Here is a 14,113-nt window from a genome sequence, read left to right on the forward strand (position 1 = left end):
ATCGTCCACAAAACGGACAATTTTCAATCTTTAAACTTGAAACGTACTCTCGTTCTCAGTTTAATGGATACGTGTCGTCCTCATTCGTGTAAACAATACTGCTAGTTGTTTCGACATCATCTGTTTTCATGACTTATAAACATCTGATGCAGGTGATATCACGACATACCAATTGCTCTGGATACTGGAGTTGTCCAGAGTTATCAAGTCGACGTTGTCTTGTTCTCCTCTAGAAACTTTATAGTCGTTCTCATTTAATTATAATGTGACATGCAATTTACTATTAATTTAGTGCGTCTTTCGTTTTGATGCTAGTAATAAAATGAATAATATGGGGTGTACATGTATGTATGTGATTTGATAAAATACATAACATGAAAGCACTAAGATCGGCACCTCTGGCCGATCACATTTGTATGCTTTTATCTTAACATGCAATTTTTTATTCAAGCTTACTTGGGACAGTATTTGTACACCATTTTTGTAATTAAATTTCGACTTTTCGATGATAGATAAGTCCAAATCGATACATAGAAAGACAAGTCCAATGAAGTAAACGAAGCGTTGTAGTTGAATTATACTTATGCAACTACAAAAATAATTCGAGTAGATGATTTTAGACAAATTTCACATTTATGTGCTTTTATCCCGGCATGCAATTTTTTATATTTCTCGAGTAAAGGTTTTTGAGTAAATGATTTCACACTTGTAATGCTTTTCACAGTTTTGTTGTGGATAATTTTCTGTGCGAAGATTCCCTTAGGAGTGTGCGTTTATCTAAAAACATATCCAAGACGAGGAGTGCCTCCATTTCAAAGAGGCTATGCAAAGAGTCTATGCATAATGTTATCACATGAATATTATTTACGTTTCCAATAGATTCAATACATATTTGAATCTAGTCGATGGAAGCTTCGCTCTATATAGCCTCCATAACGAAGGAGCTGTCTGGGCTTCAAGCTTACTTGGGACAGTATTTGTACACCGTTTTTGTAATTAAATTTCGACTTTTCGAAGATAGATAAGTCCAAATCGATACATAGATAGACAAGTCCAATCAAGTAAACGAAGCGTTGTAGTTGAATTATACGTATGCAACTACAAAAATAATCTGACGAAAACAAACGTCATCGTCGAACGTTCAAATCGGACAATTATCGACATAACAATGAATCTCTTCTGCTAAAAGTAGATTCTGTAGCCCTATTGTTGTGATATTTACTACAAGGGCAATCAGCCAATCCTTAAAGGTCACTTTCTTTTTCTCTTTTGATACGATTGGATATGCAATGTCCTTAAAAATGGAGCAAAGTGTAACGGGTTTACGTGCACTCGTGTCTCTGTCTCCTCGCTTGTTGAAATATGCGTACAAGCTTGATCAAATCGTGATCTGTGAAATTCCATAGATTCCAAATATTTCAAAGTGATCCATTATTGAAACAAGCCAGAGAAACGTTAGCTGTTTACATTTCTTCGGGTTTTTCATTACAAGATGAATCAAAATTGAATAAATCGTCCACAAAACGGACAATTTTCAATCTTTAAACTTGAAACGTACTCTCGTTCTCAGTTTAATGGATACGTGTCGTCCTCATTCGTGTAAACAATACTGCTAGTTGTTTCGACATCATCTGTTTTCATGACTTATAAACATCTGATGCAGGTGATATCACGACATACCAATTGCTCTGGATACTGGAGTTGTCCAGAGTTATCAAGTCGACGTTGTCTTGTTCTCCTCTAGAAACTTTATAGTCGTTCTCATTTAATTATAATGTGACATGCAATTTACTATTAATTTAGTGCGTCTTTCGTTTTGATGCTAGTAATAAAATGAATAATATGGGGTGTACATGTATGTATGTGATTTGATAAAATACATAACATGAAAGCACTAAGATCGGCACCTCTGGCCGATCACATTTGTATGCTTTTATCTTAACATGCAATTTTTTATTCAAGCTTACTTGGGACAGTATTTGTACACCATTTTTGTAATTAAATTTCGACTTTTCGATGATAGATAAGTCCAAATCGATACATAGAAAGACAAGTCCAATGAAGTAAACGAAGCGTTGTAGTTGAATTATACTTATGCAACTACAAAAATAATTCGAGTAGATGATTTTAGACAAATTTCACATTTATGTGCTTTTATCCCGGCATGCAATTTTTTATATTTCTCGAGTATAGGTTTTTGAGTAAATGATTTCACACTTGTAATGCTTTTCACAGTTTTGTTGTGGATAATTTTCTGTGCGAAGATTCCCTTAGGAGTGTGTGTTTATCTAAAAACATATCCAAGACGAGGAGTGCCTCCATTTCAAAGAGGCTATGCAAAGAGTCTATGCATAATGTTATCACATGAATATTATTTACGTTTCCAATAGATTCAATACATATTTGAATCTAGTCGATGGAAGCTTCGCTCTATATAGCCTCCATAACGAAGGAGCTGTCTGGGCTTCAAGCTTACTTGGGACAGTATTTGTACACCGTTTTTGTAATTAAATTTCGACTTTTCGAAGATAGATAAGTCCAAATCGATACATAGATAGACAAGTCCAATGAAGTAAACGAAGCGTTGTAGTTGAATTATACTTATGCAACTACAAAAATAATTCGAGTAGATGATTTTAGACAAATTTCACATTTATGTGCTTTTATCCCGGCATGCAATTTTTTATATTTCTCGAGTATAGGTTTTTGAGTAAATGATTTCACACTTGTAATGCTTTTCACAGTTTTGTTGTGGATAATTTTCTGTGCGAAGATTCCCTTAGGAGTGTGTGTTTATCTAAAAACATATCCAAGACGAGGAGTGCCTCCATTTCAAAGAGGCTATGCAAAGAGTCTATGCATAATGTTATCACATGAATATTATTTACGTTTCCAATAGATTCAATACATATTTGAATCTAGTCGATGGAAGCTTCGCTCTATATAGCCTCCATAACGAAGGAGCTGTCTGGGCTTCAAGCTTACTTGGGACAGTATTTGTACACCGTTTTTGTAATTAAATTTCGACTTTTCGAAGATAGATAAGTCCAAATCGATACATAGATAGACAAGTCCAATCAAGTAAACGAAGCGTTGTAGTTGAATTATACGTATGCAACTACAAAAATAATCTGACGAAAACAAACGTCATCGTCGAACGTTCAAATCGGACAATTATCGACATAACAATGAATCTCTTCTGCTAAAAGTAGATTCTGTAGCCCTATTGTTGTGATATTTACTACAAGGGCAATCAGCCAATCCTTAAAGGTCACTTTCTTTTTCTCTTTTGATACGATTGGATATGCAATGTCCTTAAAAATGGAGCAAAGTGTAACGGGTTTACGTGCACTCGTGTCTCTGTCTCCTCGCTTGTTGAAATATGCGTACAAGCTTGATCAAATCGTGATCTGTGAAATTCCATAGATTCCAAATATTTCAAAGTGATCCATTATTGAAACAAGCCAGAGAAACGTTAGCTGTTTACATTTCTTCGGGTTTTTCATTACAAGATGGATCAAAATTGAATAAATCGTCCACAAAACGGACAATTTTCAATCTTTATACTTGAAACGTACTCTCCTTCTCAGTTTAATGGATACGTGTCGTCCTCATTCGTGTAAAACAATACTGCGAGTTGTTTCGACATCATCTGTTTTCATGACTTAATAAACATCCGATGCAGGTGATATCACGACATACCAATTGCTCTGGATACTGGAGTTTTCCAGAGTTATGAAGTCGACGTTGTCTTGTTCTCCTCTTGAAAATGGGCAAAGTGTAACGAGTATATGTGCACACGTCTCCCTGTCTTCTTTTTAGTTGAAAAGTAGATATATCGCCATATTTGCGAATGTTGCAGTTTCGGTTACATCAAATGTGATCAATGAATGCATTTCTCGATTGCAGAATTCTCATTTTCCAACATGTATTGCATGATATACATATACATATGTATAATAATATTGCATGATATATCACCAATCTGTTATATCAGAAGTTGAGCCTTTTGGTCCTATATAATTGAATTAGTTTTTAAAGATACACTAAAATTTGGTTGTAAAAAATTTGCGCGGTTCGCTGTCTATTCGATTTATCAAAAATTTAATAAAAACATGTAACTTTCCATACGTAGGTACATATATATAATTGTACGCATTTGTTTTAGTATTTTGCTCACATTGATTTTCATAAAAATAATGTCACCAATTAATTTTATTAATTTAATCTTCGTGCTTCTTTACATAAGTAAATTTATTTTAATCAGTGAATACCAATGTACTGCTATACAGTTTGTTAATATTTTTCCTATATGTTCAATACAAATGTGAAATGCTGATGATAAATTGTATTGTCTGGAGTATGTTTGTAAGTTAACCATAGTGTTGGTAACCAATAGAGAGGTCATGGGTTCAATTCCCGGCCGGAATTGAGAAATATGACTTACAGACTTATGTACATACAATTTTCCATTTTCATTTCATTTAATATTTTGTATCCGATAAAAATCGATATCCTCTGTTTCCTGTAAATTCGTAGCTATCGAATTTTTTGGTTGTTAAATATGCTCACCTACATACATGTATTGTAGAATTTGTTAAGTACAACTTTGCCCATATATTGTTATGTGTTTAGAATTACTTAGTACTTACATATGTATGTATAAGGTTTGGCCATAGGTATCGCTTTGTGGCAACTTATCATGGCACATATGGTAAACATGTAGAAATAAAATAGATAATAAGATTTTAATATATTTAATGTATCTATGTATGTATGCGTATGAATTTTCACTGTGAGATTTTGGATATGTGGGTAATAAATTAGTTACAAAAAAATATATTATGGATTTTATTTTACCTTATAAGCTTGGTGTCGCAATGTGTGGCCGTTTGCACAACTCCGTGCTCTAATCCGTGCACAAATCCGTGCTCTAATCCGTGCACAAATCCGTGCTCTACTAATACGAATTTTTTGCTCGTAAATTTACAGATTTAAAATTCAGCACACATCCAATTAACCATTTTAAACGAAAACAAAAAATAATTTGGCCAGAACACTATCCTAATAAAAATGTTTCAATAGAAAATTATCAATATAATATAGTATTAAAAGTGGGAAAAAATCCCAAGTGAAAATACGTAATTTTGACTTTTGATTTAAAATGGACGACTACTTAGAGAGATTTGAAAACTGAAAAGTAAAGATAAAATACTCGACTATAAATTCTGATATTCATTTTGAAAAGGAAATTAACAGATTTTGAGAAATCGACCGAACAACACCAAGATAAAGAAAAATCGCGCGATTTAAAAAACACATACATATATGTATGTTTGTATCTCCGAATCTCGAGCCAATCAACACTTTTTATTACCAGATTCGTATTTACTGGGCATAGATCTATAGATAAATATCTAATTAAAATCGAGTAGAAACTCAGGGGTGGATATTCCAATCAAAAAAGCAATTATATTTTTGGTAAAATTTTGATTAAATATATTACAAGCTACTTTTTTGAGTACTACTTGATCAAAAATTTATCAATAAAGCTTTTAATTATATCCCAAGTGACCTCCAACCTGAAAGTCCAAATCTATCTTTTAGTACATACATATGTATATTTATTACAAATACAAATCTATATAGTTGCATAACACGAGTCACAAGTTTGATCAAGTGTGACGGATTTTGACACGAATAAATAAAATTTTATTAATAGTTCATCAAAGTACAATACTCGTCAATATATAACGATGATATTTTAATAGTTTTTCGGAAAATATTAAAGTCGTGAATGTCCAGGCAGATCTACACACGGCCACACTGTGCGTTGCCTGAATATACCTTCATACAAATGATGAAATATTAAATGTATGTAATTGTATCGCCTTTTTACAAACTGTTCCTGCGTCTACATAAGAAAAACACAAACACACTTCCAATTTCATCTACCTAGGTAATGTATTTAGACGTACTGCACATTCAAATAGTACATATGTACATACATATATCGATATGCTGGTTGGAGTTTCATTCCCTGCAGTATATAATATACATATATTAGATGAAAGAAAATAGTCCATTTGGGCGAATGTTGAGCATATTAAGAACTACGCGAACACAGTAAGTATATCACAAGAAATGGTGTTGAAAGTAAAAAAAAATACTAACCCAGGCGAAGCCGATCACTCTCACTTACATTTCGTGGATGACATCAATTATCATTATTAAGCTCCATGCATCATTCTTCAGCTTCGGATTCCACTAACATACATATGTACATAAATAGTTATAAGTGCATATCTATACATATATTAGTCTTTACATATGTATAGATATGTAGGTAAGTATTGAACTTGATACAAATTAATATTACAGATGTTATCTCAAAATTATTCGATTGGAGTCGTACGATTGTTTCTGAGATCGAAAGATTTATTATATGTATTCGAATTTCAGATATTCTCGCTACTACAAGTATACAAATATATAGCTACATAGATACTCATAATAAAATAATAGAGAAATAAGTTCCTTATTAATTAAAAACCACAAAACTCAAGAGTAAAGATTGTTTCATGGTGGAAAAAAATATGCATAAAAACCTTTTAAAATTATATTAAAGTTACATAACGATTTTAAGAAATACCCTAATGCAGTGGTCACCAACCTACCGGTCCATGGAAAAAATTGATCCAATTTTCCCCCAATCTTTCGATTGAAAAAATTGATCCAATCCCTCAATTTTCATCCGGCCGAAGGAAAAAATTGGCCTGATTTTTAAAAACTAATTCAAATTCCTTCACAATCAGGTCTGATGAAAGTTTTATATATTTTTGATAAAATAGTTACGTTCAGAAAATTGAATACACGCTTTATAACATACAGAATATGAATAACATTTGTTGACAATTTGATAAATATGAGAGGACCATTTTAGGTCGCAAGTGGTGATGATACTTACATAGGTCTAATTGATGTTGGACGCAATTGAGGAACTGAATAACATTATTATTATATTCGGAAAATAATAAAAACAATTTAAACCCGGTTGACCACACCTGATTCCAAATTCGATTCACTCACCAAATATTCAATCGAGTATCGAGTATTCACCGAGTATTCAATCGAATATCGAGTCAAATTGACTCGATATCCGATTTATTATAAATATGGAGCGTTTTATCAACCATTATTACTTTTTTATATTTTGTTTTCGGACTTTTTGTGGCTGGACCTTTAACCGGTTGGACGATTTTCGGTCGGACGTTTTATCATCTGGGTTTTTTATCGTCTGGATCACTTATCTGGTGGACATTCTATCGGGAGGATCTTTTTTCGTGGTACCTTTGTCGTTGGATCTTATATCATTGGACCTTATGTTGTGATACGGTATATACATACATATACACGGTTACACGACAACTCGTTCATAGATTTTGTGATACGGTATATACATATACACCTGTATGTAAAAATAATTAAATAAATAAATGTTTTAATTTTAATGATTTTTTAATAGCTACCAACCTTTTTATTTTCGAATTTGTACATAATAACAACACATACATATGTACATAAACATGTGTGCATAATTTAGGTATAAAATCCGTGTGTACACTATATACAAATATGCAAGAAATAAATTTACCTCTTTTATGTTTTAAAAAATGTATTCAAGTTTGTTTGAATTGGATTCCAATAAGATTTTGTTTATCCAGGTCCTCCATACATTTCAAAATTCTGAACCGGCCTATTTCTCAAAGGTTGGAGGAATAGATTTGTCTCATTTAGTCTTGAGTGCGAGTCTAGTTTTTAGACGCTGTTTTGAGCAGCCTTTTGGATACACAGCTCCAACTGTCTTCTTTTGTTTACAGTAGTAGACAAAAGCAGTTGCTTGGTTTTGACAGGCAAAACACCGTCTATGGTAAACTCCAAGCTCTGTTTTAACCCCTCAATTTCTTCACATAAGACCCTTATAAATTGTCTATTAATTTTATAAATCTTATGCAAATTTCACTTTTGTTTTGTTATTTTCGCATCTATTCGCATATTTTACGAATTTAGCATCTTTTAGCATCTATTCCGAATTTTAGCAACAATTAGGCATTAATAACAAAATGCCCAAAATACGTGTCTCTAGTAATAATAAATTATATAAGTTGTAATTCGATATGTCTAGAATCTCGGAAAAGCAGAATAAATGTATTACAGGACACATTGTTAAACGCAAAACATTATATTTAATATTTTGTGAGATATTTCTCGAAATGAAGAAAACTTTCAAATATAACGGCTCATATTTACATATATTACATAAAATAATTTTTCAAATGTCAACCTTTAGCTCGAGATAAATGAACTCATACAAACTCGGACTTGAAAGATATCAAAAGGTGTTGTTTTAGTGAGGTTATCGAAAGTAACCCCAACACAACGGTTAGGATTCTTATCATGCTATTTCTGCTGATTATGAAATTGAAAAAATAATCAACAATAACAACTTATAATATTAAAATTTTATTATTTTTTCAGCCGACAAAGATTTTCTTTTGAAGCGACAAAAAATCTTCGACCTGTTGAACCATGTCAACCAAGAATTCGGCGATGAATACGTCAAAATCGCCAAGGAGTATTCCATCGAAGACCACATCGATCAATACACCGTACATTAATTGAATTAATATTTCAAATATATTAACTTTTCAATATTTATTAATTATATAATTTACTTTCAGAACGTTAAGGCCGCTAAGGAATTCGTGAAATTCTACAAGCGTGGATTCGTTACCAAGTTCAAGCTCTTCTGTCTGACTTTCGACAAACATAGGGATGAAGCTGTTGCTCTATTCAATGTCTTCTACTATGCTAAGGATTTCGAAACCTTCTACAAGACCGCTTGCTGGGCCCGCGAATTCATGAACCACGGAGTCTTTGTCTATTCCTTCACAGTAGCCGTTCTCCACCGTGAGGATTGCCACGGATTCGTCTTGCCAGCAGCTTATGAAATTTACCCCTTCTACTTCGTCAGCAGCGATGTCCTCGCAAAGGCCAATTACATCAAACAACAAGGATACGTTCAAGATCCTAAACTCGCCGAGTTTTATGGTATCCAATTCGAAGACAACACCTACACATTCTACGACAACTACACCCAAGGTTATGACTTCTATGATCAAGAACGAAAAGTATCTTACTTCACCAACGACATCGGATTGAACTCGTACTACTTCTACTTCCATGCTGACTACCCATTCTAGCTAGGAGGCGAACGATTCGGATTGAACAAGGATAGATGCGGTGACCTGTACTACTTCACTCACCAACAACTTTTGGTTCGTTACTACTTGGAAAGATTGTCCAACGGATTGGGAGAAATCCCTTCATTCAACTGGAAGTACCCAGTCAAGACTCAGTACAACCCCAACATGAGATACCCCAACGGATATCCCTTCCCAAGGAGGCAAGAGAACTACTACGTCAACACCGATAACAACCAGTACCTCGTCCAGGAAGTCGAAGATTATGAAAGACGCATCCGTGATGCCGTTACCCAAGGATTCGTGACTTTGGTGAATATTTAGAATCTGGTGAATGTCAAATAAGTGATGGTAAGCCTAGAGAATGTCAAATAAGTATAAACTTATTTGACATTCTCTAGGCTTACCAACTTTACATTGGGCCGTGCTTTTAGGAACAAAAGTGCGACAACAGTTTAGAAATAATCTACTAGTTTTTTTTATTCCAGAAGTATGGGTGTAATAAATATTTTCAAGTTTTGTAGTTTCAATTTTGATGGAATCCAAATCTCGTAAAAATCACTCAACGTCATTTGCTCGGTTTGCAATTTTATTGTGGATTCTTTTAATGGCCGTAATGTATCAATGATGACATTAATTTTGATCTATTTACATTTATTCTAAGAAATAGTACTCCGTATTGATTTAAACTATTTTTGAATAAAATTCTTTACATTACAATAAAGAGTTTAACATATCAAATGTATTATTCCATCTATTAATACAGTCTATTGCATTTTCGTTGAATTTCATTATAAGACAACGGATTCTTAACTTTTTAACCAAGTCGCGAGCATCACATATAATTGTATTTAAATCGGAATCGTTAATAGAATCTTTGATTGTTAATTGTAAAGTATGTGCCACACATTTTATTCCGATGAGATGAGGGAGAGAACAGTTTTCAATGGAAGAAATCAGGTCCATTGTCTGTTTTGACAGAGTAGATTTGTATGATATCGATATTATATTTTTCTAAATGTTTCAAAAACATATTTTAAATTTGTATTCCTGTATGTTTGTCCATTAATTCTATCATTCCCAAAGTGTATATAAATTTTACCGAACTGAAAAAACGAACCGCAAAAAAATATCGGTTCGGTTTCGGTTTTTGTTTTCGGTTCGGTTTCGGTTCAGCTCCCTGGTTTTTATAATATAATTAACAATTATTTATGTATTATTGAGACATCTGTAGTTGAAAAATATATTTATCAAATTGTATATGTACCAACGTACTTTATATTTTGGTTGAAATCTTTACTAAATTAGAGTTTTACATTTCAAAACATTTAACTAGATAAATTAATCATTTAATTTTTTTAATGTTTTGAAATTTAATACTCCAATTTAGCAAAGGTTTTAACCAAAACTTATAAACATATTTTTACTCTATAGATGTCTCGATAATACATAAATAGTCATTTATTGTATTATAAAAATTTTTAATTAATTAAATTATTTTTTATTGATTTATCAAAAAAACTTTTATAAAATTGTTTTTTCTCGCGTGTACGTATTTTTGTATGCAATATAAAGTATTACATATACATATAAATCTACATCTTTGTATTAACTTTTAGAGAGCTTGAGTTCTGTGGTTGGCAAGCACAAGTGAGAGCTTAATTGATCGGGTTTTTTTTACCATACGGATATGTACTTTGTTGCTGACGAAATAATGAAAAATCGATTTCTACACCTGCATATGAAGCCTATTTATTTCCTGGTATAAATTAAAAAGATAAAACATTCCAACTTTTTATTTACCCTTTTAACCCTCCCGTACCGATATGGAGTACATCTCAACGCCAAAATTCTTGTTTTTTCAACCATTTGTTAAATAGTAATAGCATCTATCTTAAATTTATTGTATTCCACAAAGATATCCTTATGAATCAACAACAAAAAAAAAATACTCATGGATAATGTCAAAATGATTTAGTATGTGCGTAGTAGTGAAGTGAGTACGCGGCCCTTTTTACTTACCTCCTTTACGTTTTTTGTCACTGGCAATGACCAATCGATACCGACAGTGGACGGGGCCGAAATCTTTTGCTAACGGAAGTTTGGTATCGACTGGCTCTGATGGTGCGTACGCACCAAGCCAACGAACGGCCCACAGGCCGAAAGTCTATGTGTGAAATGTTTGGCGATATCTTGTGTACAAAAATGTATTACTGAGCGAATAAGGTATATGTACATAAATATAAATAAATATTATTTTTGTCACTATCACCGGGTGAGACTTGGGTCTGAGGTGGCAACCCTAACCATAATACATTAAAAACATTTTTAACAAAATTTATAAATGTGTTTTCCAGATGAAGGAGTTTGCGATATAATCGCCAATAATTTTGTTCTGACCTGACTGTCTTGGATGCTTTGCTTCGGTACTCGTGAAATCATCTCTGGAGTGTTTATTTACAAAAATACTACATCAACCGATTTTCCATTAAGGAGTTTTGCATTGATCAACGAGTCGTACGATTTGCAGACTAAGGAAAAACCTCCGGAGAAGTGGAGTGTGCAAAAATACTTTGAAACCCGAAAAAATGTTTTTGTATCAAATTTCAGTCAATCTGAGTGCAGATATGTGACTAGATCAGTGGTTCTCATGTGCGGCCACCAACGCTATATAGAGAAATATTGCGATAGCCCACAATACAGGATAAGCAACAAGGATATCTTTCTGCAGCCAGAAATGCTGGTAACCCTCTCTAAACTGTACCTTAAGTTCTTTGTTTGTGCTTAATCCAATCAATTCTTCTTGTACTGTGTATTAAAACCCGCATTATTTTTATTAAATTTGATTCCATTGATTCCGGTCCGTGGATACCCATTTACATCTCGGGGACCCCCATTTTTTACTAACCTCTTATACGTTTCACATGGTTTTCGTGTAAGTGGTAATTTATTTTTCTTCCTGTCAGGGACCCCCTGGCAGTCCTCACGAACCCCCGAGAGTGCGTACGGATCACTTTGGGAACCTCTGCTTTAAAGTAATAAAAATTTAACCGTAAGCAGAACTTGGTGGTGATCTATGGTTTGTTTGGATTAGCTATAATTTTTATACCTGCTTTCTATTGGATTTCTAAATATGTAATTCTAGTTGGAAATTTTGTTGGCTTTCAACAGATCGTCAGCACTCAAAGGGTTAAAGATCGTTATCGAGCTGTTCTCGAGTGTCAAATTCAAGTTATGTACATATTTATTGGAGCGCTAACGTGGTAAATTTAAAAATTCACTCAAAAATCCATACCGGATCAGAAGGAAACGGTATCGATTACCCGAATTTCAATCATCGACTGTATGTACATTTGACAGTCGAAGACTTAATTGCGATAATGTTTATTAATCATATAAAAAATATTTCTATATTTTACTAGCCTCTTCTTAGTTCGGATTGCGTACGTATTAATGCGCATCTGCGCAGATGATCCAGCTGTAGATTTGGAATAGGGTTGCCAATAATTCCGGATTGAACCATGTCGTTCTGTCAATGTCATAGGTCAAGCCTGTTTAATTTTTTTTTACTGAAACGTATGTTCTGTGATGTGGGGAAAATATATATTCTATATTCCAGCTTTCATATTTAAATTCAGCATGTGTATGTATGTACATATATGGATAATACCGTACTCGTTATGCAAGTGCCGAAGAAATTTCTTCTGCACTATCTCGATGAATAAACTTAGTCAGTTACTAGGTGGAAAGTCAAAATTATAAACTGAAATGAAGTGTTACGGGGACGAGTAGGAGATGGTATATGTAATTTATAAAAAAAATTAATGTTTATTTTTTATTTTCCAAAAGAAGCATTTTGTGTAGACGAGATCTATGCAGACATGTTTTGAGATGCGTGATACAAGTCTCGAACACAAAATTACTAGTTACAAGTTACCAGTTTAATTCGGCAGTTTAATCACAAGTGGGGTTCAATATGGCTGACATGAGTAGATATACAACAAGGATATTAATTTCAACCAATGACAGAATTTTGGTAAAACAACTGGCATTCATGCGTAAGTCTTAGTATTTGATATATTTGTCCTTTGGGGGTATCACGAAATGGTTGAATAAAAACACACAATTAGTCATGCAAATTAACCCTTTGAGTGCTGACGACTTTTCTGTTGAAAGCCCGCCACGCTTAAAATTTCGCCAACATTTCCAACTAGAATTATTTAGAAATCCAATAGAAAGCAGGTATAAAAAGTGTAGCTTATCCAAACAAACACTAGATATCTACCGCTGAGGATTTCGAGTTTTGTAAATGTGTGTTTAAACTCTTTAATATATCTTGAAACAATATAAAATAAACAAAAGAAGTCTATTAATGAATGTGTTTTTCCAAAACTAGTTGCATCTTCTTCATTGTTGCTAAAATTTAATGCTCACAATCTAAATGCCAAGCCACAATCTAAAATACTCGGCAGTTGGGGTTTCAATGGAGAAATTCTGTGTGGTTATAAATTCAGAAGTTCCGGTGTAAACCAGTCTTTATAAACATTGACACGGATTACACCAGCCATGTTCAATGAATTTTTTTTTCGATGCTACCAAAAAAGGCTTAGTGGGCAGTATTCTTGTTTATTTTTTACATACTTAAAAATAAACAAGAATATTTACATTGGTAAAATGCCAATCGGCGTTGGTCAGAATTCAAAGGATTAAGAGGAATAATGATATGATGTGATAACACTGAGCAACAAAAAATCACGTTTTTGAGTTACCGGAGCGGAGACGAACCAATCTTCACTAACTTTGACCCACTGAATTCGAATATGATAATGATTTTTGTTGGCTGGTGATTG

The 14,113-nt window shown here is 33.2% G+C and overlaps 1 protein-coding gene across 3 annotated transcripts in view; it reads left to right on the forward strand.

Moving 5' to 3' along the window:
- The window catches only part of LOC143922771 (arylphorin-like), a 39,435-nt gene extending 28,239 nt beyond the window's left edge, over window positions 1–11,196 (forward strand). For 2 of the 3 annotated variants that reach the window (XR_013261648.1, XR_013261649.1), the window contains 3 exons: window positions 8,539–8,669; window positions 8,742–9,575; window positions 10,883–11,196. Coding sequence is in view for 1 of the 3 variants with exons in the window: in XM_077446108.1 (XP_077302234.1) it covers window positions 8,539–8,669; window positions 8,742–9,263 (653 nt within the window). In the remaining 2 variants the exon portion in view is untranslated. Of the gene's footprint in view, window positions 1–8,538; window positions 8,670–8,741; window positions 10,289–10,882 lie in introns of those variants that run through there. The other variant, XM_077446108.1, reaches the window with a different exon arrangement.
- Window positions 11,197–14,113: the final 2,917 nt, after the last annotated feature.

Source organism: Arctopsyche grandis, chromosome 2 (genome assembly GCF_051622035.1).
Source record: "Arctopsyche grandis isolate Sample6627 chromosome 2, ASM5162203v2, whole genome shotgun sequence".
Classification (NCBI taxonomy): Eukaryota; Metazoa; Arthropoda; class Insecta; order Trichoptera; family Hydropsychidae; genus Arctopsyche; species Arctopsyche grandis.